At 40.0% G+C, this 19,146-nt stretch overlaps 1 protein-coding gene across 1 annotated transcript in view; it reads right to left on the minus strand.

Annotated features, from left to right (window-relative positions):
- The window catches only part of LOC104390480 (cytosolic phospholipase A2 epsilon-like), a 37,913-nt gene extending 19,088 nt beyond the window's left edge, over positions 1-18,825 (minus strand). The window contains exons 1-5 of the mRNA XM_009999618.1: positions 18,715-18,825; positions 18,290-18,379; positions 10,865-10,937; positions 908-1,044; positions 1-100 (exon numbers count right to left, since the gene is read on the minus strand). Coding sequence (XP_009997920.1) covers positions 1-100; positions 908-1,044; positions 10,865-10,937; positions 18,290-18,379; positions 18,715-18,825 — 511 coding nt within the window. The remainder of the gene's footprint in view (positions 101-907; positions 1,045-10,864; positions 10,938-18,289; positions 18,380-18,714) is intronic.
- Positions 18,826-19,146: the final 321 nt, after the last annotated feature.

The following is a 19,146-nucleotide window of genomic DNA, read 5'->3' on the forward strand; positions in this document are numbered from 1 at the left end:
CTCTTTCTCCAAGGGGGATTTTAGCTACATCAAAAAGCACAATTGCATGGTCATCATCACAAATTATGTCATCATCAGAAACAGTAATTTCCAAAATATTCTGGGGAAAAAAAATGAAAAATGTCTAATATATTAGCATGTACTCAAAAGATATAACATTCTGCAGTTCTTCCAGGTTCAGTACCTCCTTTACAGAGTGGAAGTAGAAAAGTACAGATGACAGAGTCACAAGGAACACTAAGAAAATGAGTGTAATCTCCTTTAATAGAAACATTTTCTAGGCTCATCAGTTAAGGCTGAACTGAGATTTCTTGTGGATCACCTTTTATACTTTTAAGTAGCTCTCACAAAAAATGCAGTCCATTAGGAAGGAATATGGATAGCCAGAAGTCCTATATTGCCCCTTGTCAAAAAAGGCAATACAGATCATTTAATACAAGTGATAGCATTTCTGTGTCCTTGGGCTTTCCACTTTCTGGCACCTGTTCAAGGATATTGGGCTGCAGTGTCATTATAAGCAGTAAAATGAGTAAAGATCTTAATCATACTAGAATTTAGCAGCTTCCTGGCACTGATATGCCAATATTTCCTGTCCTTTCAGGGAAGTTGCATTTTTCTGTTACACTGCTACTTTACATTTTCATTTCATAGTTTCTCTGTGTTGTCATTTTGTTACAGGTCCCACCAGCCTTCTCCAAGGAGTCAGGCTCACATGACTGATATATAAGTAATCTGTTAGGAGAGAAGTAGATTCCAGCAAAAGCCAATTTTTTTTTGCTTCAGTTTGTGAGGGGAATTTAAAATAAGCTCAAAAAGGCACTATAAGACATGACATGTTTTGGACTAAACTGAAAGAAGCTGCATACAGATGAGACAAAAGGAAGAAGAGAGTTTTTAGTTTGTGTACCTTGACTTGCCTCTGTATTCGGAAGTAGAAGGTTTCATTCCACACGGGATTTCTGCAGTTCTTGATGGTTTTTGTGTGGAATTTTTCATCTGAAGCAGTTGGCAACCAGAGGCTCACGTAGCAATCAGATTGGCTTACTATAGAAACACAGGCACAAAATAACTTGCACTGGAAGCACAACAAAAGAAGTTTAAATGCTCTGTAGCTTGAACATGGATGAAAAATGGCCAGTTCTTTCTGATATGCACTGGCCAAACCAGGAAGATAGAAATCACACAGCTGGATAAAGTGATTCAGAATCATAGAATGCCAGGTTGGAAAGGACCTCAAGGATCATCTGGTCCAATCTTTTCTGGGTACTATTTTAGTTTATATGAGGTGGCTCAACACCCTGTCAAGCTGACATTTAAAACTGTCCAATGTGGGGGAATCTACCACTTCCTTTGGGAGATTGTTCCAATGGTTGATGATCCTCATTTGAAAAATTTGTCTCTTGTAATCAGAATCTCACACTTGTGCCCATTACCCCTTGTTTTTTCCATGTGAGTCCTTGTAAATACGGAGTCTCCATCTACTTGGTAGCCACCCTTTAAGTACTGGAACATTGTAATAAGGTCTTCCAAAGCTTTCTTTCCTCAAGGCTGAACAAACTAAGTTTTCTCAGTCTCTCCTCATTTGGCAGGTCTTCCAGTCCTCTGATCATCCTTGTGGCCCTTCTCTGGACCCTCTCCAGGCTGTCCACATCCTTTTTGTAAAGCAGGGACCAAAACTGAGCACAACACTCCAGGTGTGCTCTGACAAGCTTCAAGTAGAATGGGATGGTGACTTCTTGATCTCTGCTGGTGATGCCCTTGTTGATGTACCCCAGCATCCTGTTGGCTTTCTTTGCTGCAGCACACTGTTTGCTCATATTGAGCCTGTTATCCACCAAGACTCCCAGGACCCTTTCCACAGGGCTTCTCTCCAGCCAGGTAGATCCCAGACATTTCCAGGGACTAAAGTGAGGCTAACGGGTCTGTAATTACCTGTGTCCTCCTTTGAACCTTTCTTGTAGATGGGGATGCCATTAGCCTTCCTCCAGTCCTCAGGGACATCTCCTGATCTCCACAAGTTCTCAAAGATTACACAGAGCAGCTTTGCAATGACAGCAGCTCTGTCAGCACCCCCAGGGGAATGGCATCTGGGCCCATCGATTTGTAGAGGTCAAGCTTCTGTAATAATTGACACACCAACTGCTCTTTCACTGATGGTGGGGCAGTGCCTGCATCAACCTGGACTGTTGTTCATCACAGCAGTATATTTAATAAGCAGTGTATTCAAATAAAAATGGACAATGCTACACATTTTTTAAAATAAACAGTCTTAGCCAGTAGATAGAACAATGGGAATAACCAGGAGTCTTATATTGCCCCTCATCAACATTACTTAAGTTACTTAACTTAAAATTACTTAAGTTTACTTAAGTTACATCAACATTACTTTGCAAATTTGGCAGGGGGATAAACTGCAACCAATGCAGCAGAGTGAGCCTCAGACCCTGAGAAGCACTGGGTGTAAGTCACCTCTATGGCATTTTAGCTTCATGATAAATCTGAAAAGAATCAGGTTTGGGGCAGATTCGGATAATAAATGTCTGGCCTACTTAGTTATTAATACTTCATAATGGAAAACTAAGTATTCTAGCTGCCCAGAGCATTGTCTCCTTAGGTGGGCTAGGAAGGGAGAGTCCTATCAGCAGTGCAATTACTTTTCTAGAAGGTAAATAGGAAGCTGGAGCCTTTTCCTGATATTTGCTGATGCTTGAAAGACCTGGAAGCTATTTCCCACTCCACATCTCTTCCCAGGAAAAATGAAATGGCAGAGGTATTTGGATCTTGCAGATGGAGACAGTGAGCCTGCACTTAGTACAAGGGATCATCTCCCATTGATCATGATTCAAACACCAAAGAGATTCTTAGACCTTGGACAGGAACTTTCCCAGAGGGAACTGGAAGGACTGATCCATCCTGTTGTGTAAACACAGGTTGTGGTGAGAGAAGAGGAGAAGGGGAAATGTCAGGTCCCATGGCAGTCAATGTAAGTATCTCATGAGCAGTGATGAACAGGCACTATCTATAAGCATGGGACAACTCTTGAGTCAGTTCCTCAGGGTGAAAAGAGAGTTCATCCAGGTGTCATTGCTCAGAATATCAGATATATTGCTGTGGGATATTTTGCCTGAACATAAGGTGTTGCCTAAAATCCAGAGGCCCTGTGACTGAGACATCTCCAGAGGATGATGCCTGCCTGGCAGGGAGATTCCCAGGTAACTCTTCACACTGAATCTGAAGGAATTTCTTGACACTACTAGGAGTTTTGCCTCACTGAGGATGTAGGTTGCCTTTCTGTCTTTGAAACTATCTCCACAGGCAACATTTCAGCATCTCAGATTTTTACATAATCCAAGTGACAGGGTAATATATTGACTTTGGCAATTATCAGTGTAAGATTCAATTTACAACATGCAGGAGAGCTGCGAATAGCAATGTGTCTGATAACATACACCTCCCCTCATTGTGCTATCTGACAGCCTGCCAACCTGTGAGGTAGTCATCCTGGTCAGGGGCACTGCTGGCTCTGAGACAGAGTTTCTCAAGAGCACATAGGTAGTCTGTACAAAAGCCAAAAACTAAATGTGCCCTCAGGCCATCTAGACCATTTCTTCTCTTATCATTAATGCACTTTCCACTGCAGATCTTGAGTGTTCCAAAAATGTGAATCTAGTACCCCCAAAATCACCAAAGTGGCTGAGATGACATATATTTCAGAAATGTTACATTGATCTGAGGCAGATCTCTTCTTTTTGGTTTCTGGCCATTGTAGGGTTCAAGAAGGACACATTTCTGTATTTTTGCTGTAACTGCAAAGGCCAATTCTCTTAATTTCTTCTCTTCTTCATAATGAAAACCAATATGCTCTATCCATTTTTAAACTCCAGCTTGTACCCACAGTGTATAAAACAAGACTAATGATATAATTGAGAAAGCTGGCAGTGCTAAAAATCTGAGTCACACATGAATGGGCAGCAACAGCACTTATGTGTTTTTTTTACTGTTTTTGCTGGAATTTACAGATTTGCTGGAGTGTTTTCTTTGACAGAAAATATTAATGAGCTTGATTTCTAAAATTATTTTTCCATATGTATTGCATTCTGAAATAGCTACTTAAAATAAGTTATTGACAATCCTCTGCCAAACTGATGATGTACAGGTGAGATAAATGGACAGTGAGGTCTATTAAAAATTGGCTGAACTGCCAGGCTCAAAGGATTGTGGTCAGCAGCACAAAGTCCAGCTGGAAGCCAATCACTAGCCATGTACCCCAGGGACTGATACTGGGGCCAGTGCTGTTTAACATCTTTGTCCCATTATCCAGATTGTTAATAGAGTGCACCTTCTGCAAGTTTGCAGGTGATGCAAAACTGGAAGGAGTGAGTGACATGTGAGACATTCAGAGGGACCTGGGCAGGCTGGAGAACAGCCAACATGAGCTTAATAAAATTAAGAAAGAAATGAAAGAGAAATACAACGTCCTGCACATGAGGAGGAATAACTCCATGTACCAGGACAGGCTGGGGACTGACCATTTGCAAAACAGCTCTGCAGAGAAGGATCTGTGAATTTTGGTGGACAAGTTGAACAGAAGCCAGCAATGTGCCCTCATGGCAGAAAAGGCCAACAGCCTACTGGGCTACATTAGGAAGAGAGTTGCCAACAGGTGAAGGGTGAATCTCTCTACTCAGCACTGGCAAGGCCACATTTCTGGGTTCCCCAGTACAAAAGAGGTAAGGATGTACTGGAGTGAGTCTAGCAAAAGAAGCAATGAACACAAACCAAAATATATGAAAACCCATTTAAACAAAAATCCACTTCTTTTTCTAAGAAGGTGGTTAAACCCTGGCACTGGTTGCCCAGAGATGTTGTGAAATCTCTATCATTAGAGTTGTTCAAAACCCAACTGAACATGGCTCTGAGCAACCTGCTGTATTTGACTGCTTCGAGTAGGGGGCTGGACTAGGTGATCTCCAGAGGTGCTTTCACACCTCAGCCACTCTGTGTAATTCTGCAATATCAAGTCTAATTGGTCACAGACAAATTAGTAACTACTGAGTGCAGATTCAACCTTGAAGACGAGATGAGGTGAAACCACTAGGAAAAAGCCTGTACTCATCCCATAGAGAAAGGGAACTATGCCATACCTGTTTTTGCTGCAACTCATCTACAGTCCCTACTGATTGGGAGAAGTTATTGTTTCCCATATAATTCCTCAATTTTTTTGTTTTCCTCGAGTTGTACAGACAGTTACAGTTATTCCCCATGTTGTGGCTCTAAGTTAGCTGATTTATTTCTGTAGAAGTTCACTTGCAGCCAGGCTAAACTGTGAGACAAACAAGTGGGACAAGTGAAAAATAAGGGTTGGATATGGGAGCACTTAAAAGACTAATCAGTTTTTGCTCCCTCTTACCCCGGAAAAAAGTGTGCAAAAGAGCTACTGAAAATCATCCACTTTATTAATTACTACCTGTGAGATAATAAAAAAAAAAATAATAATTTGCATTTTCTTCATGCTCTAATTTTAATGCAATTGCTGGACATCATTAGCAATGCCATGCCAGATCTTTACCTCAGTGCATGTGTTGCAATTGCATTCCATGATGACATAATGTAACCCCATGTGGATGCTGAGGCATCTGAACTCAGTCTCTTTGCAAGTCAGTACTAAGTGACCCAGGTATTCCTTCCCAGTTTTCAATTTATTCTGATTCAGTTGCATTTGGTGGGATTATTTCTTATCTCTGTCTTCAAGATAAAGGTGAGCTAAATGGACTTGACTCAACCAAGAGTTTCAGAACTGCAGGCAGCTGTTTGCTGCTCTGTAAGAGTGCAGTCCTGTGGCATGTTCTGGAGATGAACCATCCCATGCTAAAGTAATTAATCTCCATCAAAAATAAGAAGATGTTAACAACAGTGAAAACCAAAGCATATAAGGAAAACTACTTTCCTAAGAGCAATGGGTGTAAACTATAAATCCTACCCATCCTATTACTGCATTTCATAACACCAAAAAGAAGAAATCCTTTTCTTCTAGTGAATTCCTCTCCACCTGCACAGACAGGTTCCCCTTGAATCCAAGTTTACCATAGTTTACCTAAAAGGAGGAGGAGAGGCTCTCTCATTTCTCAATCATTGGATATAATCTACAGGGACATTTTCTCTCTCTAGCACAGTAGGATGCAAACAACATTAAGAAGTTACCTCCAACTTCTATCTAGCTGAGAGCTGATTTGAACTGAACTCTGCCCTCCAAAATATCCAGGTGCAACATTCATCTGTAAGTATAATGTTACTCCTTGTATCTTGCTTGAGAAAATAACAAAGGCTCATAGATTTACTGTGCTTAATCAGTGATATCCTTCGCCAGGAATGAAGAGGGTCTTGTGGGGATGAGCCCTCAACCTTGTCCAGCCATTTAAGTTGAGTGGCAAAGATTTGCTCCCTGGAGCACAGACTCAATGTGTTCAATACCTGCTACAGCCACAAAGCAAAGCTTTTGCAGCCTGGGTCACACCTCTACCTCCTCCACAAACACCATAATTTGCATTCTTGAAGTAGGAGGATGAGGATCACCTGCACTGGGTGTATTCTTCCTAATTTGATTGCATGTGTTTTGCATAGAAAAATAACCCTTGATGTCTTTGGAGAACTGCTCTGATTTACAAAGACTTCAGGTATATCATCCCAGAACTGACTCATTTCTTCTAACAAATAAAGAGCTGCCAGAAAACAGTTGTATAAAGCTGGAAAGGAGAAAGGGTCTGAGCTTCTCTTTTATAAATATTCAAGGTCTCTCTTCATCCAGAGATGCAAAAAACAAAAGGAAGGTGTGAGAACAAAAGGAAGGGTAAAGGGAGTGGTGTGATTGTTCTGACATCCCAGCTAAAACCAACAGGTTTCCTTTCACAACTGAGAAAGCTTCCACATGCACCTGATTTCTACAGTTAGAAACTATACCTTGATAATCACAGTTGTATTTCAACCCTGCCCAATATTTCACCTTGAACTACCTCAGCTCTGACAGCTGCATCACAGGAATCCCCCTACCCACAGCCTCTTGAACTGACAAGACAACACCCAGCAGAGAAGTTTCTGTCTCTGGGAAGAAATAAACTGTCAGCCTGAAACTCACTCCAAACAATTTCTTGCTGGGACACACAGCTCAAATTCACCTGTGCAGGCCAGGCAGTATTGCAGACATGCAGGAGTGAGGCTGAGTATGTTAAGCTTGACCTGACACTTCTCTTCTTCCCCCCTTCTGCATGAATGAGCCCCAACCTGCTCTCCAACAGCAAAGGTCAGCTCTCAGTATGAGGTATCAGCAGGTACCTGCTCAGGCTGCCACAGTTTCAGAGAGAAGCCTGTCACTCATGTCTTCAGGGTTATGTGAGACCCAGTGGAGTCTGAGAATGCTTTGCTCTTTCACTTTGTGCTAAATCATAATGGGGAAGGCCACATTGCTGCTGGTCAGTGTCATCAGCATTGTCTGAGAACCTGGGAGAGGTCTGCTTCCCCTTCTGGCTCCTCAGGGCAATTTCCCTCATGCCAGATGAGGCAGATCCCCTCACTGATTGTCTCTTTGTCCATGGAGGTGGGGTAAAGGCATAAGCTCTGCCTATGGACTGCAAAAAATCAGTAATTAAATATTAATGATGCTGAAGGTAGGCTAGGCTGGGAGCTTGGTGCACCTCTGTGTGGCCATCCAATAACTCATTTGTTGAAGGAGAGCAGCTGGAAGGTATTGGCAAGCCTACGTCACCATGGTCCTCCTCTCCCATCACCAGTCTCCTTTCTCATCCTTTTGGTAAACAGTTACCAGAAAGGCTGTTAGCAGCAAGGAAAAGAGCTAATACACCATTTCCCTCATCACCACACCCTGACCATATATTCCTCCTACTCCTGGGGAACTCTCTAAAAGAAGTGATTCCATTAATAGGGCCAGAAAACATGAGCTTCTCTAAAAGCCTCTAGCACTAACCTCCAGTCAAGGAGGAGCAAAAGAACACAATGGCCAAAAAAGTCACTCTTTTACCCAAGGCTTTCTTTCTAGCATTCCCACCACCTCCCCAATATGTGTGAGTGTTGGAGCCTGGTGATGACACTCAGCATCTGCAGGGCAGCAGGATGAGCATAAGATACCTTATCTGGGCACCCACCCCTCAAGTACCCTCCGTGAGATAAGAGAGTACCAGAAATGTGTGTCTGAGTATGACCCATGATTACAAATTGGCATAGAGGACAGTTAAGAATACAGTGAAAACTAATCAGCTCAGGCCTGTCTAGAGCATTTGCATGGTAAAATAAAATAAAAACCAGTTGCATGAAGCAGGAAGCAAACGTTGGAGTTAAACATTACCTAAGTACAGAGAAGCCTGCAAAAGTGGTGGAGTAACTGCAGGTATATGAAAAGGGGTAATTTATTTATTTTTTTCCTTGTGTGAAAACAGATGCAGTCATTGCCAAGCTCCACCAGCATGTTTTGTCTACAGGCAAAGGTGTAACATCAGATTTCAGGGTAAGCTGGGACGCTGTCCCAGGCTTGTGAAATGTACATCCCATGGTTCTTGAGATGCATGTTTTAAAAACATCCTGGATTAAGCTGGGTGCACATGATGGTCAGGAATGTCAGTGGAAGTATAAAGAAAGCAGCATGGTCTGAAGCCAGGATTTGCCAAATAAGCCAAGGAAAATATGAAAACTCTAATGGCTGAAGGACTTGGCATTACTGCACTTGCAGTGAATGGGAAGAAAATCAGGGAAATGGGCTATGTTTTAGCCAAGTAGAGATGAACAGAAACTGGAGTAAGCAGATAACAGTGTGTGCTTAGAAAGATGGAAAGCCAGCATGTGAGCAGAAAAACCAATTCATAGAAGATACTGCACTTGTTGGAAAGGTGGCTTGTTCCTGGCTTTGATACTTGGAAAATGAAAATCTACTGAAATATAAAATATCACAAAAATTGGTAGCCTTCCACTGATATCCCACTGTCAGATGGCACCTGTATGAACTGCTTCTAATCCATTTTCCCAGGGAAAATATAATGTTGCTGAGAAAAAACTAGGTAGATAAAATTTTCTAATTATCATCAACACACATTAGTATGTGTAGCTATTTTTTTTTTCTGAAACCTCAAATACATTCAAATATTAAAACCAAAACATTAAAAGGACATAAATATCAGTGCAAAATCAATCACTTAAAGATTACAAGAGATCTTTTTGCACTGCACTGAAGTATTTAAATCACATAGTATCCAAGTTGTTTTTTTTCCTGGGAGACTCCAGCTACTTTGAGAGCACAAGCAGGTTGCTGTTCCCACAAAGAGCTACTTAGTATTTGTTGATCTTCCTTGTTTAACAGCATGCTGGTTTACAGTGCTCCATTATGGTATGTCATCCTTAAGAAACAGGCTCAGTCACAGAGTATCTAGGCAATTACTGACAGAAAGGAGAAAATGATCTTATTTTCTTCATCTGCTAGTCCCCAAATCTTCTTTACTGGTTATTAAGAAAATAATCTGAAGATACTTCTCACCATTTCTAGGACTTAACACACATCTTAAACTAGCATCCCTCTACATATAAGAGATTACCCATTTCAAAATGAGCACATCATCTAAATAGACAAGAGAGAGACAATATCTGGGAAAAGGTATTATATTATCCATGTTTTGTACATAGGGCAACAGAAGCAGAGTGTTTGGATTACTTGCCTAAACTTATACAAGTCTGTTGGCAGAGCTAAAAACTGAGCCCACACATCTTGATTCCCACTTCAGACATGCACATTTTTGTCATAATGAGACTTTTCTAAATTTCTGTATTTAGTTATGCAAGACTTCTGAAATCCCACTGTCCTTGGGATGGAGGAAAAAGTCACAACAGCAAAACTATTTTCTGAGAACACAGCATAATTTTACTTTGTGCAATCCCTTTGCATAAGCCAGTGAATCATAGTTCTTATCTTGTCATTCTATTTCTATTCTAGATGAAAGGTGGTAATAAGGAAATGAAATAGGCACCTCAAAGGAGTTAATATGAGGTCTTGCACATGTGTGCAGTGTTTCTTAGCTGTAAAAAGGAATAGAAATATATTTGACCTTCTTTGCTATCCTATGAAATTTCTTCTGTTCTCTGCAACCCCTATTACAGAACATGTGAGCTCAACACATCTCCATTTGACTGGAAAATTGACAGTGGTGACATTGATGTTCTTGAAACAACAAAGTGAGTGGAATACGAAAAGTTGGTGAGAGATTTTCTTTGTAGAATATTGTTCCATCAGAAGATGGAGATAAAAACAAATGATAGTGTTTGGGGTGAAAATGTTGTAGCCTCTGAATTTTCTAGTGAAAGTCATGTAGTGCTTACTTGAAGCAAACTAGAAGGTATCCTGCCATGTCCTTAGTCTATCTCAAAGCCTGTCTGATGACTTGCTGCCTCATGTAAAGATGGACCTTTAGAGCTGCTTGTCCAGTAGTAAGGAGCCCAATCCAAAGTATTCCTGTATTCTAGGTATTTGTTATAGACATCAAATGTAAACACCTTGGTATTAAAACTGGTGTTAGGATATTTTTACACCTCTGAAATAGCCAAGCTCCTGTGCTTTGCTGACTGATGAAAGTCTTAAAGATTTAGTCAATACCCTACCTGGCATTGACCTGTTGTTGACTTCATAAAACAAGCAAACAAACAAAATCCCTCTGAAATTGTAAATAGATACTCTGTGGCAGAAATTGGCTTTGATTGTGATTTCTTAGCTGATATGATTTCTGTATTTTGCATTTCTGCAGGGCTAGCACAAACAGGGGCTGATCAGGTAATTTTATAACTCTATGATGTCAGTAAAAAATCTGGTACTTACAAAAGTCTGTCTGATGAGCATTTCTCAACTTTATGATTCTTACAGTGAGCAGGGAGTAAGGTGACGTTTCTTCCTGCTGGAACAAAAATAAAAACAAAGATATATGATATGAAGTTTGGGATATGTGTATTTCTTGTAATGACAGCCAGACACTGAAAGGAACCCGGGTTGAGCTTGAGCCACCTCTTCCAGTTGACATCACAGCAAAAATACAATGGGCCACAAAATGCACTTTCTCCACAAACTTCATCAGCCCCTGAAGTCTGCAGCCACCTAAGCGTACAAACAGAAAAGGTGGAAATAGGAAGTTAGAGACAGGAGGTAAACAAGCTGAGGAAGTTCAGCTAGCCAGCTACATTGAATCATACATGTGGCCATCAGCATCCAATAAAACAACACTGAATTCTCAGTGAATGACAAATCAGAAATGCTCTGGTTCTGGTGGAAAGAAAGGAGGGATCTTTTTAGGTTCTCTCTTTTATTTTTAAAAGAATAATATTAATGATGGAGAGGTGTCTAGAGGTTACTATTAGTACCTTAGGGAATGTCTTGCTCTACCAGGGCAATACACAGCTTTGGACAAGCACTCCTAGGTTGCTTTGTGGGAACAGAAGTTTTCCTTACCCAATGTGGTTATCTTATTGATAGACATGGAGTAGTATAACGAAGTAGCAGAGTTTTTACTGCAATCCATCTGGAAGCAAGCTGTCCCCAATTCCTAGTTGAAGATGCCAGGCCTGACCAAATGGGTCTGTAAAAGTTGCACCCATCACATGTGCTTTAGGGGTTTTACATGTCCATCATGTTGAGCAGCAGCAGCTAGAGCAACCAGGGTATCAGCAGAAAGATGCAGAAAATGGGCAAAACTTACTATGGCTTCAGCACAGATGGCTGGCTGGATTCCTTGACTGTGGAAAATTTGTCAAAATAGCGGGTTTATAAAAAGGAAGGAAAGCTGCACCATGGTTGTATGCAGGTGCCTGAATGCAAAGGGTGAATCAGCACTGGGGATGGCTACCTATATCATAGGAACAGAAGCAAAAGAAAGAGGAATTTCAGAATATATTGAGTAATAAATTCCCAAGCTGGTATATTATTATAATTGGAACAAGGCTTATTAGATGGGATAACACAGTAAGACTGCCAGGGTCTGCACAGGAAAGAAAACACTTTTTCAAAGTCTGTCAAATCCTAAGCACTGATTGAATGCAAAGATATCATCAGCAGATTCTGAATTGACTATCTCAAAGAAGAGAGGAACATATAAGCAACACAAGTATATATTAAGAAGTTACACTGAGAGACTCAGGTTATGGAATAATGATGTTGCAGCATTAAAATGAGGTAGATTAGAGAATAAATAAATGTTAGTTCACAGTTCTAATAGCAAGGGTCTGTGGAAGTTATAAAATTATGATGACATTTGCAGATTTGCAGGAAGATATTGAGCCAAATAATACTGAAGACACAGTACCTTCCAGGGTCAATCAATAGTTAGCCACTTCAGTGACGTGGAGGCCTGATAGTGGTCACTGATATTCAGGAAGAGCTCAGTGAGGAGTTGAGGTAATGGCAGAAGGCAAATACATCAGTAATTCTTGGTAAAATCACCTCCCAAAACAACAACAACCACAAAAGGCAGCCAAAGTAAGAAGCTGTTATGAAAGCTGATGACCAAAAGTTTGAAAATATGATCTGAAGTAAAAATGGAGAAGTCCTGATGGAAGATTATTAAATAATTAGGAGATGTTATCTATTTTCTGAGAAACATCAATGAAAAGGGAGGAACTCTCGAGTGAAATAAGAGAAAGCTCATTCACAGGTGCTGCAAAAAAAAAAAACTGCTGAAAAAGGTCAAAGTATAAGAAATCAGTGAGACAAGACAGTACATCGGCTGAAGTGTGTAAAGCATTGGACTACAGGCAATTCATCATGAAAAAATTTAGCCTAAATAATTTCCATCTCTATGAGGATGAAGGACATGAAGGTTGTGAAAGGAATTAGAAAATATTGCAGAAATTTTCCCAACTGATGAAGCTACCGAATGAAATTACAAACATGATTTTTTGAGAAAATGCTGGATAATTTAAAGGCATATAGAAGTTAACCAGTGCCTAAAAAACCAAAGCTTTGCCCATGTGCTCAAGCTCAAGCTTACAACCAGGCCATAATGTCAGAATGTTTTCCTTAGGTTGACCAGTTAAAATGCACTTTTAGTTGTGAGGTAAGGGAGCAACACACTCAAAACAACATGAGGGCTAATAAATGCTGAAAAAATGCATACTCTTTATCTGGCTATGAGGAGTAGAAATCTTGGCTTCTGGGTGGGTGTATTCCAAAATTAAAACAGAAACTAATCACTGTTGCTTAAAGTCATATATAGGACATGGGATATTTGATAAGGCTGTTTGTTCTAAAAAGAGGAGGTAAGATCACAGCATTATTAGAATCCTGGCTGAGCCAGCTCCACACTGTTTTTTCTGCCATTATTGTTAGACCATTCCTTTTTCATCAGCAAGGAATAATTCCTTGTCTTTTTACCTCAAACATTTTGTTCTTAAAGAACAAACACTCATTGGATTTGTCCATTTGTTTCTATACCTTTCTCAAAAAAATAGTACTCAGATTAGAGTAATAAATAAAAACTTCAGCAGACTTTTTTCAGGAGAATGAAAGGAAAGAGTTAAAGGAATTGCATTTAGTGTTGGTGCTCTCTTAGTCTTTTTCCTGGTTTGAGCCAGGATGAAGCCCATTTTCCTCTTACTGTTGTGTTTTTTTTTTTTCTTTCTTTCTTTCAGTAAGCTTTCTTTTAACTAGTAGCAGAGTGTTCCAAGTAAGACTGATAGTGGTGGAATGTTTTTCTAACTGCTGGGTCTTCAAGGTCATATCTTTGCTCTGCCGGCTCTGACACTACGGGGAGATCTATGACCCCCTGTAGGAGGCTGAGTTAGACAGACAGCAAAATTGGCCAGAGATATTCTATTCCATATATCTAGGTAAGCTCAGAGGAAGGTGAGAGATCACAGAAGACAACTTCCTTCCTGCTTCTTCTTCCCTTCCCTGCTGTCCATGGCCGACGACCCTGGAGGACTCTGGAATTCTTCAGGACTGTTGGCAGCTCAGGGGAGTGCTGTGGGAGTTGCTGGGGCTGAGGGGGGGCAAGAGGCTTTTGCATATATCTGAACATATTTTATATAATTGTATATATTTTCTTTTATCATTAGTGTTTAATCAAAGCTGTTTAGTTTAGTTTTCAATCCAGCCAAGTCTCTCTCTTTTTTTCTCTCTTCTTCCCTACCTGGGTGGGAGGGAGAGGGGATGAAGAGCACTGTTGGCAAACCTGAGTCAAATAGTGACAGCTTTATTTAATTGCACCAGTCCTTCAGCCAACATTTTGAAGATTTGTTTTTAAATATTGTCAGAAACATGTATGAACTAGTATGACTTTTTAAGAAGCAGAATGACAGAAATAGAAACAATCATGGGTTCTGCAAAGACACACTTATACCAAGCACTAGCTGTGCACTCATTCCTGACTGCCATTGCACCAGACTGGAGTAGAGGTTATGTGAAGAATTCATGAGAAGAACCTCACACTTTGCATGCAAATGAAGACAAACTGTTAAGGGACTTTAAGTATGGGAGGGCTATTTTAAGAAGGAAAAAAAACCCCAGAACAATAGAACATACCCAGTGTTTCGATAAGAACAGTAAGATACTACACAGATTAGATTATGTCAAAGATTATGCCAGAGTTCAAACACTTAATTTCCTGTGGAATCATGGTGAGAAAGTGGATTAGGATATTAGGATATTTTACAGGCTTGGTGCAAAGAGCAGGAGTTTATTTAAATTTTAAGAGCTTGCTAAAGGAACAATATGGCAGAGTACCCAATCAGCCATAATGTACAGATGAGAAATTTGATTGAATAAGGGGCAAGAATAATTTCTCACATCCTAGAGGAGAGCTCTGAGTAAGGGCTGTGTAGGAGATAAAGCCAGTAAGCTATGTATGGAAACTCTGTGTACCAGGAGAAAATCTCACTGTGCTGACTAAAAAAAAATAAATCTGAGTTCTGAAAGACAGCAAGACAGGCTGTCAGACAGAGCACACCCAGCATTCAGCCATGGAACAAAGACTACAAGAGTGAGAATGGAAAGAGGGACTTAGGGAATTAATGGCAGAGGAAAGCGAACCTGAGAGATGCATTCTGTAGGTATGTTTGGTGGCAGAGAACATGCAGCCAGGCTTCCCTCAGCCTGAGCCTTGCACCCTGGGTCTATTCATTGGGTCAGCATTAGCAAAATTCCTTCTGGTATTATCCTGCCCCCAAGAACAATGATTACTTTAAATTTGAAGGGATAATGAAAACTTTAGGTTTATCTCCATATTCTTAACTTTTTTACTATTTAGAAGAGGGCTCTTACAGCAGTCAGAACCAGTATGCTCTCTGAACTCCTCTCACTTTCTCTCAGTATTATGCTCAGATGGCCATATTACCCAAACCAAAGTCCTTCAGTAAAAACCAGTCTGTTCTAGAAAGTATTTTTATCCCCTCCTTTGGGCATCAAATAAGGAAAAGTATTCAGTGATCATCGTCACCATATTTGAGACACCAATGCTTTTGAAGAGGACTGCTATTATTCAAACTATTAAGTATAAAGCAAATCTCTGAGACAAATGAAAAGGAGAGTTATCCTTCTTAGAGAAGGCAGCTAATGAACAATTACATTCTGTAATACTTTTCCGACAGCCAAATGCCAGACATGAAACCCTCTTCAGAAAATTGAAAGAGCAAAATAACATCTTCTTGTAACTGAAGCTCAAGTCCCTGGTGCCATTAATGGAAGTCACACAACTAATGGTCTTTTCTCTGTAGACATCTTCTCTTTGTAATAATATATTGAACAACGCTAACAAACCAAAAAGAAGGTGTCTTTTTTGTGTTACATTAAAAAATGGTCAGTTCAGAGAGTTGGTAATGTATTCAGCTGTCCACAAATGACTATCATAAACAGACATTTTCAGCACAACATTTGCATTCTATATTACACCAGGCAAAATTCCAGATACCTAGAATAAAGAAAGTATTGCCAGCAGATGAGAAAATCCTCTTGCACTTCCCTCTAACAAAGATAAAATTGTGTACCCTGAACCTCTGTTTTATCCCTGCAATGACAAAGTGATGGTCTGACTGAGCAGCCTTCCTTAAAGGCTCATTTCCACTCCTGCAAAAGGTAGTCTTGTGTGACACACTTCAATCACAGATACTTTCTTTTTGAGTGGGAAGGGTAACAGGGCCCTTGGTAATGTCTTGGATTGTTCTAGTTTTGTGGCAAATGATTAGGGAATGTGCATCGCTTTGCATGTATCACTTACAGAAATAAAAAAATTGATTAAAATTCTAATTCTCTGGTTTCTGATTTTATGTCCAGAAAATTACTTCAGTGAGCCTCCCTGCCCTATGTTTATGCTACTAACCTTAAAATGAGATTATACTTCCTAGTTTCTTGCTCTTTGCATAAGTTTTTTGTGTGTTCACAGATGAAGCAACAGCTATTTTTTTGTAGCTGATAAAATATGGTCTTTCCGTGGTAGATTTTTTTTTTCCCAGTTTTGGAAATAGCAAATTATTCTTTATGAAGTAATGCACTAACAGTGTTATTTTTTTCTAGAGTTACTATAATTATGGAACACTTTACTCACAACTATTTATGATCTTCCTTTAGCACATTTAATCTTTCCTCTATTCACATGCAAGGTGCTAGAAAGCAAATTGCCTACTCAGTACTCCTTAAAACAGCCAAAGAGGTGCTCTGTTAATGCTCCTATCAATTTGAAAATATGAAGGAGGCTTCACAAGGTTTATACATTTTGCTGAAAATTTAGCAGTGAGGAGTATTTGGCTTTGCACTGCAGGCAGGCAGCAGAGCTACACATTCCACATGCACACCTGGATGTGTTTTTCTAAACCAAATCCAGAAATTATTCAGCTTATGAGACAGCTACATAAAATTCTCTCAACTGAAGCAAGTCCTTGGACAAGTATTTGAGTACTAGCATTGAGGAAAGCTTTGCACCTATTTACTTGTTCTGGGACTCAAGATCTGTTTGAAGCATGTTATCCTTTATAACACCACTCTACTAATTATTATCCTCCTGTAGCAGATGGCAAGTTACAGCTTGCAAAAATCAAGGGAGTTACCGAAAGCTGCCCAGGAAACCCAATGCCAAAAAGAGACAGAAACTGGCTAGTTTGTACAAGTCTTTGCCTTTCATGCCAGTTTGCTGCCAAGCTTTATTACAGAGGAGAGGAGACATGTCCAAAAGCCAGGAGGCAAATTAAGAGTCTCTGAGAATTGTTGTGCAGGTTGTTAAGCACCTGTGGATAGCAAACAGAACTTTTTCAAGTTCATTTGATAAGGAGAAAGAATGAAAGCTGTGGAAAGGATCCCACAGCCACTATATGCAGAGGTTTATGGCCACAGGATTTTATTTATTTATTTTTTAATTGCTACTAACAAGAGATTAGTTTGATCAGTCTGTTTGATAAGGTGGTGACATACATAAGTAAAATGATGTTTGTAGTTTTCTATTGGATTGGAGGTCTAGTTGCACCAACAAGAAATTAAACTCACAGATTTCCTATGAGCTACAGACACTTGAAACCCACGTCATTAAAGGTATCATCAAAAATAAGACCGCTTTTTGTTTGGAGCTACCCAGTTTTACTTTGAGGCCACTTGACACATAGTCAGATGCCAGCCAACCAAGAGTGAAGACAATCACTGATACAGCTGGCACATATTTGATGCAAATGTACCTTTGTCACACACCCTGCAAAGGCTGCTAGAGTAGTTCTTTTGCTGTAACGAGTTGCACCATGACAAAGTGAACGTTTTATCTGGAAACTGGCATTAATGACCAAAACCCAAAGGGTCGCCAATAGTCATAGTCTGACTTTGTTATACTGGCAATGTTCTCCATTTGCACTGGGCTAAAACTCCATGAAAGTCAATAGAGATAGATAGCATTAAAAGAAGGCCAATGTCAGTCCAATTTTGAAAATAAAATTGAGAATATTGCCCTAAGGAATTTCTCTCAGGAATAAAACCATGAAAATAACACATTTTGTGGAAATAGATAAAGGAAAAGAAAAAGAGGGATGCAGATATTTCACCTAAAGAAATTTTTCCTTCATTAAATGTTCTTAGGTCTAAATAAGCATGTGAATAATAACCTAATCTGGGGGGAAAAAAAAACAAACACAAAACACAACAAAAATAAATAAATAAATAAACACCCCAACAACAACAACAAACCACAAACAACAACAACAACAAAAAACCAAACATAAAAATCCTCCTTTTCTGAAAAAACTACTGGTTTAGTCCCACCTATTTCTAGTTTGCTGAAGTTGGTACCTTAGCAACAACGTCGCTCAGGGCTACGTAGCACATCATCCTTTTTCTTTCTTCATTTTCCAAGGGGCTTGATTTGCTGCTCAAAGGCTGCTGGGAGAGTGAGAGCAAGAAGTAAAAAAAGAGAGCAAAGAGTAGGTTTTCTACTTATTTCAACACCTCAATGTGGAATTGCAATGTGAAATGCAAAACTCGCACTTTCTCATTGTCTGTGGCTGGTAAGATGAAAGTGCCAGTAAAGTGGCAGCTGTTCCTGAGCTACGTGGAAAGACATTAACTCCACATCCTCATCACTGTGAATAGCCAAGGAGGATCACTCTTGTTTTCTTGGAGTTTTATGTCCTACAGGTAACCTTGTTATAGTCTGGGGAAAAATCTGAATCAAATACTTGAAGGGTCATGCCAGGCTTACTCTGTTTTCCACTTACCTGAGGGAAGGCAGAGGTTGATGTTGCTGAGATTGCTCCTGCATTAAAAGCAGGTGCTATGAATGGCACCTGAGTATTAGTCTCCACAGTTGCCAATGCCTCCTGAAACATATTTACAGCCTTGAAGAGTGTCAGAAGTTGCTGAGCGAGTGTTTTATTACATTGAGTCAGAGCTCCACCCCTCCATAAGTTCTGAAACAGGAAAATTTCCCTCCCACTTTACTTGCCCAAAGAGCACGTCTCTTGTAAGACGTGAATGTTCATACCTGCAAGTCTTTTGACTTAGCAGAGCATCCTGAGAGACTAAATTTTTCCCACCTGGGGGCTCATAGGAGTGTAATAATAATGAAAACATGATTGATGATCAGATAGAGATCATCTGTGAAAGGTATCCTTTCAGCAACAACCTGAAAGTGATGGTAATACTAGCTT

The sequence above is a fragment of the Chaetura pelagica genome, unplaced genomic scaffold (assembly GCF_000747805.2).
Source record: "Chaetura pelagica isolate M959 unplaced genomic scaffold, ChaPel_1.0 scaffold55, whole genome shotgun sequence".
Lineage (NCBI taxonomy): Eukaryota > Metazoa > Chordata > Aves > Apodiformes > Apodidae > Chaetura > Chaetura pelagica.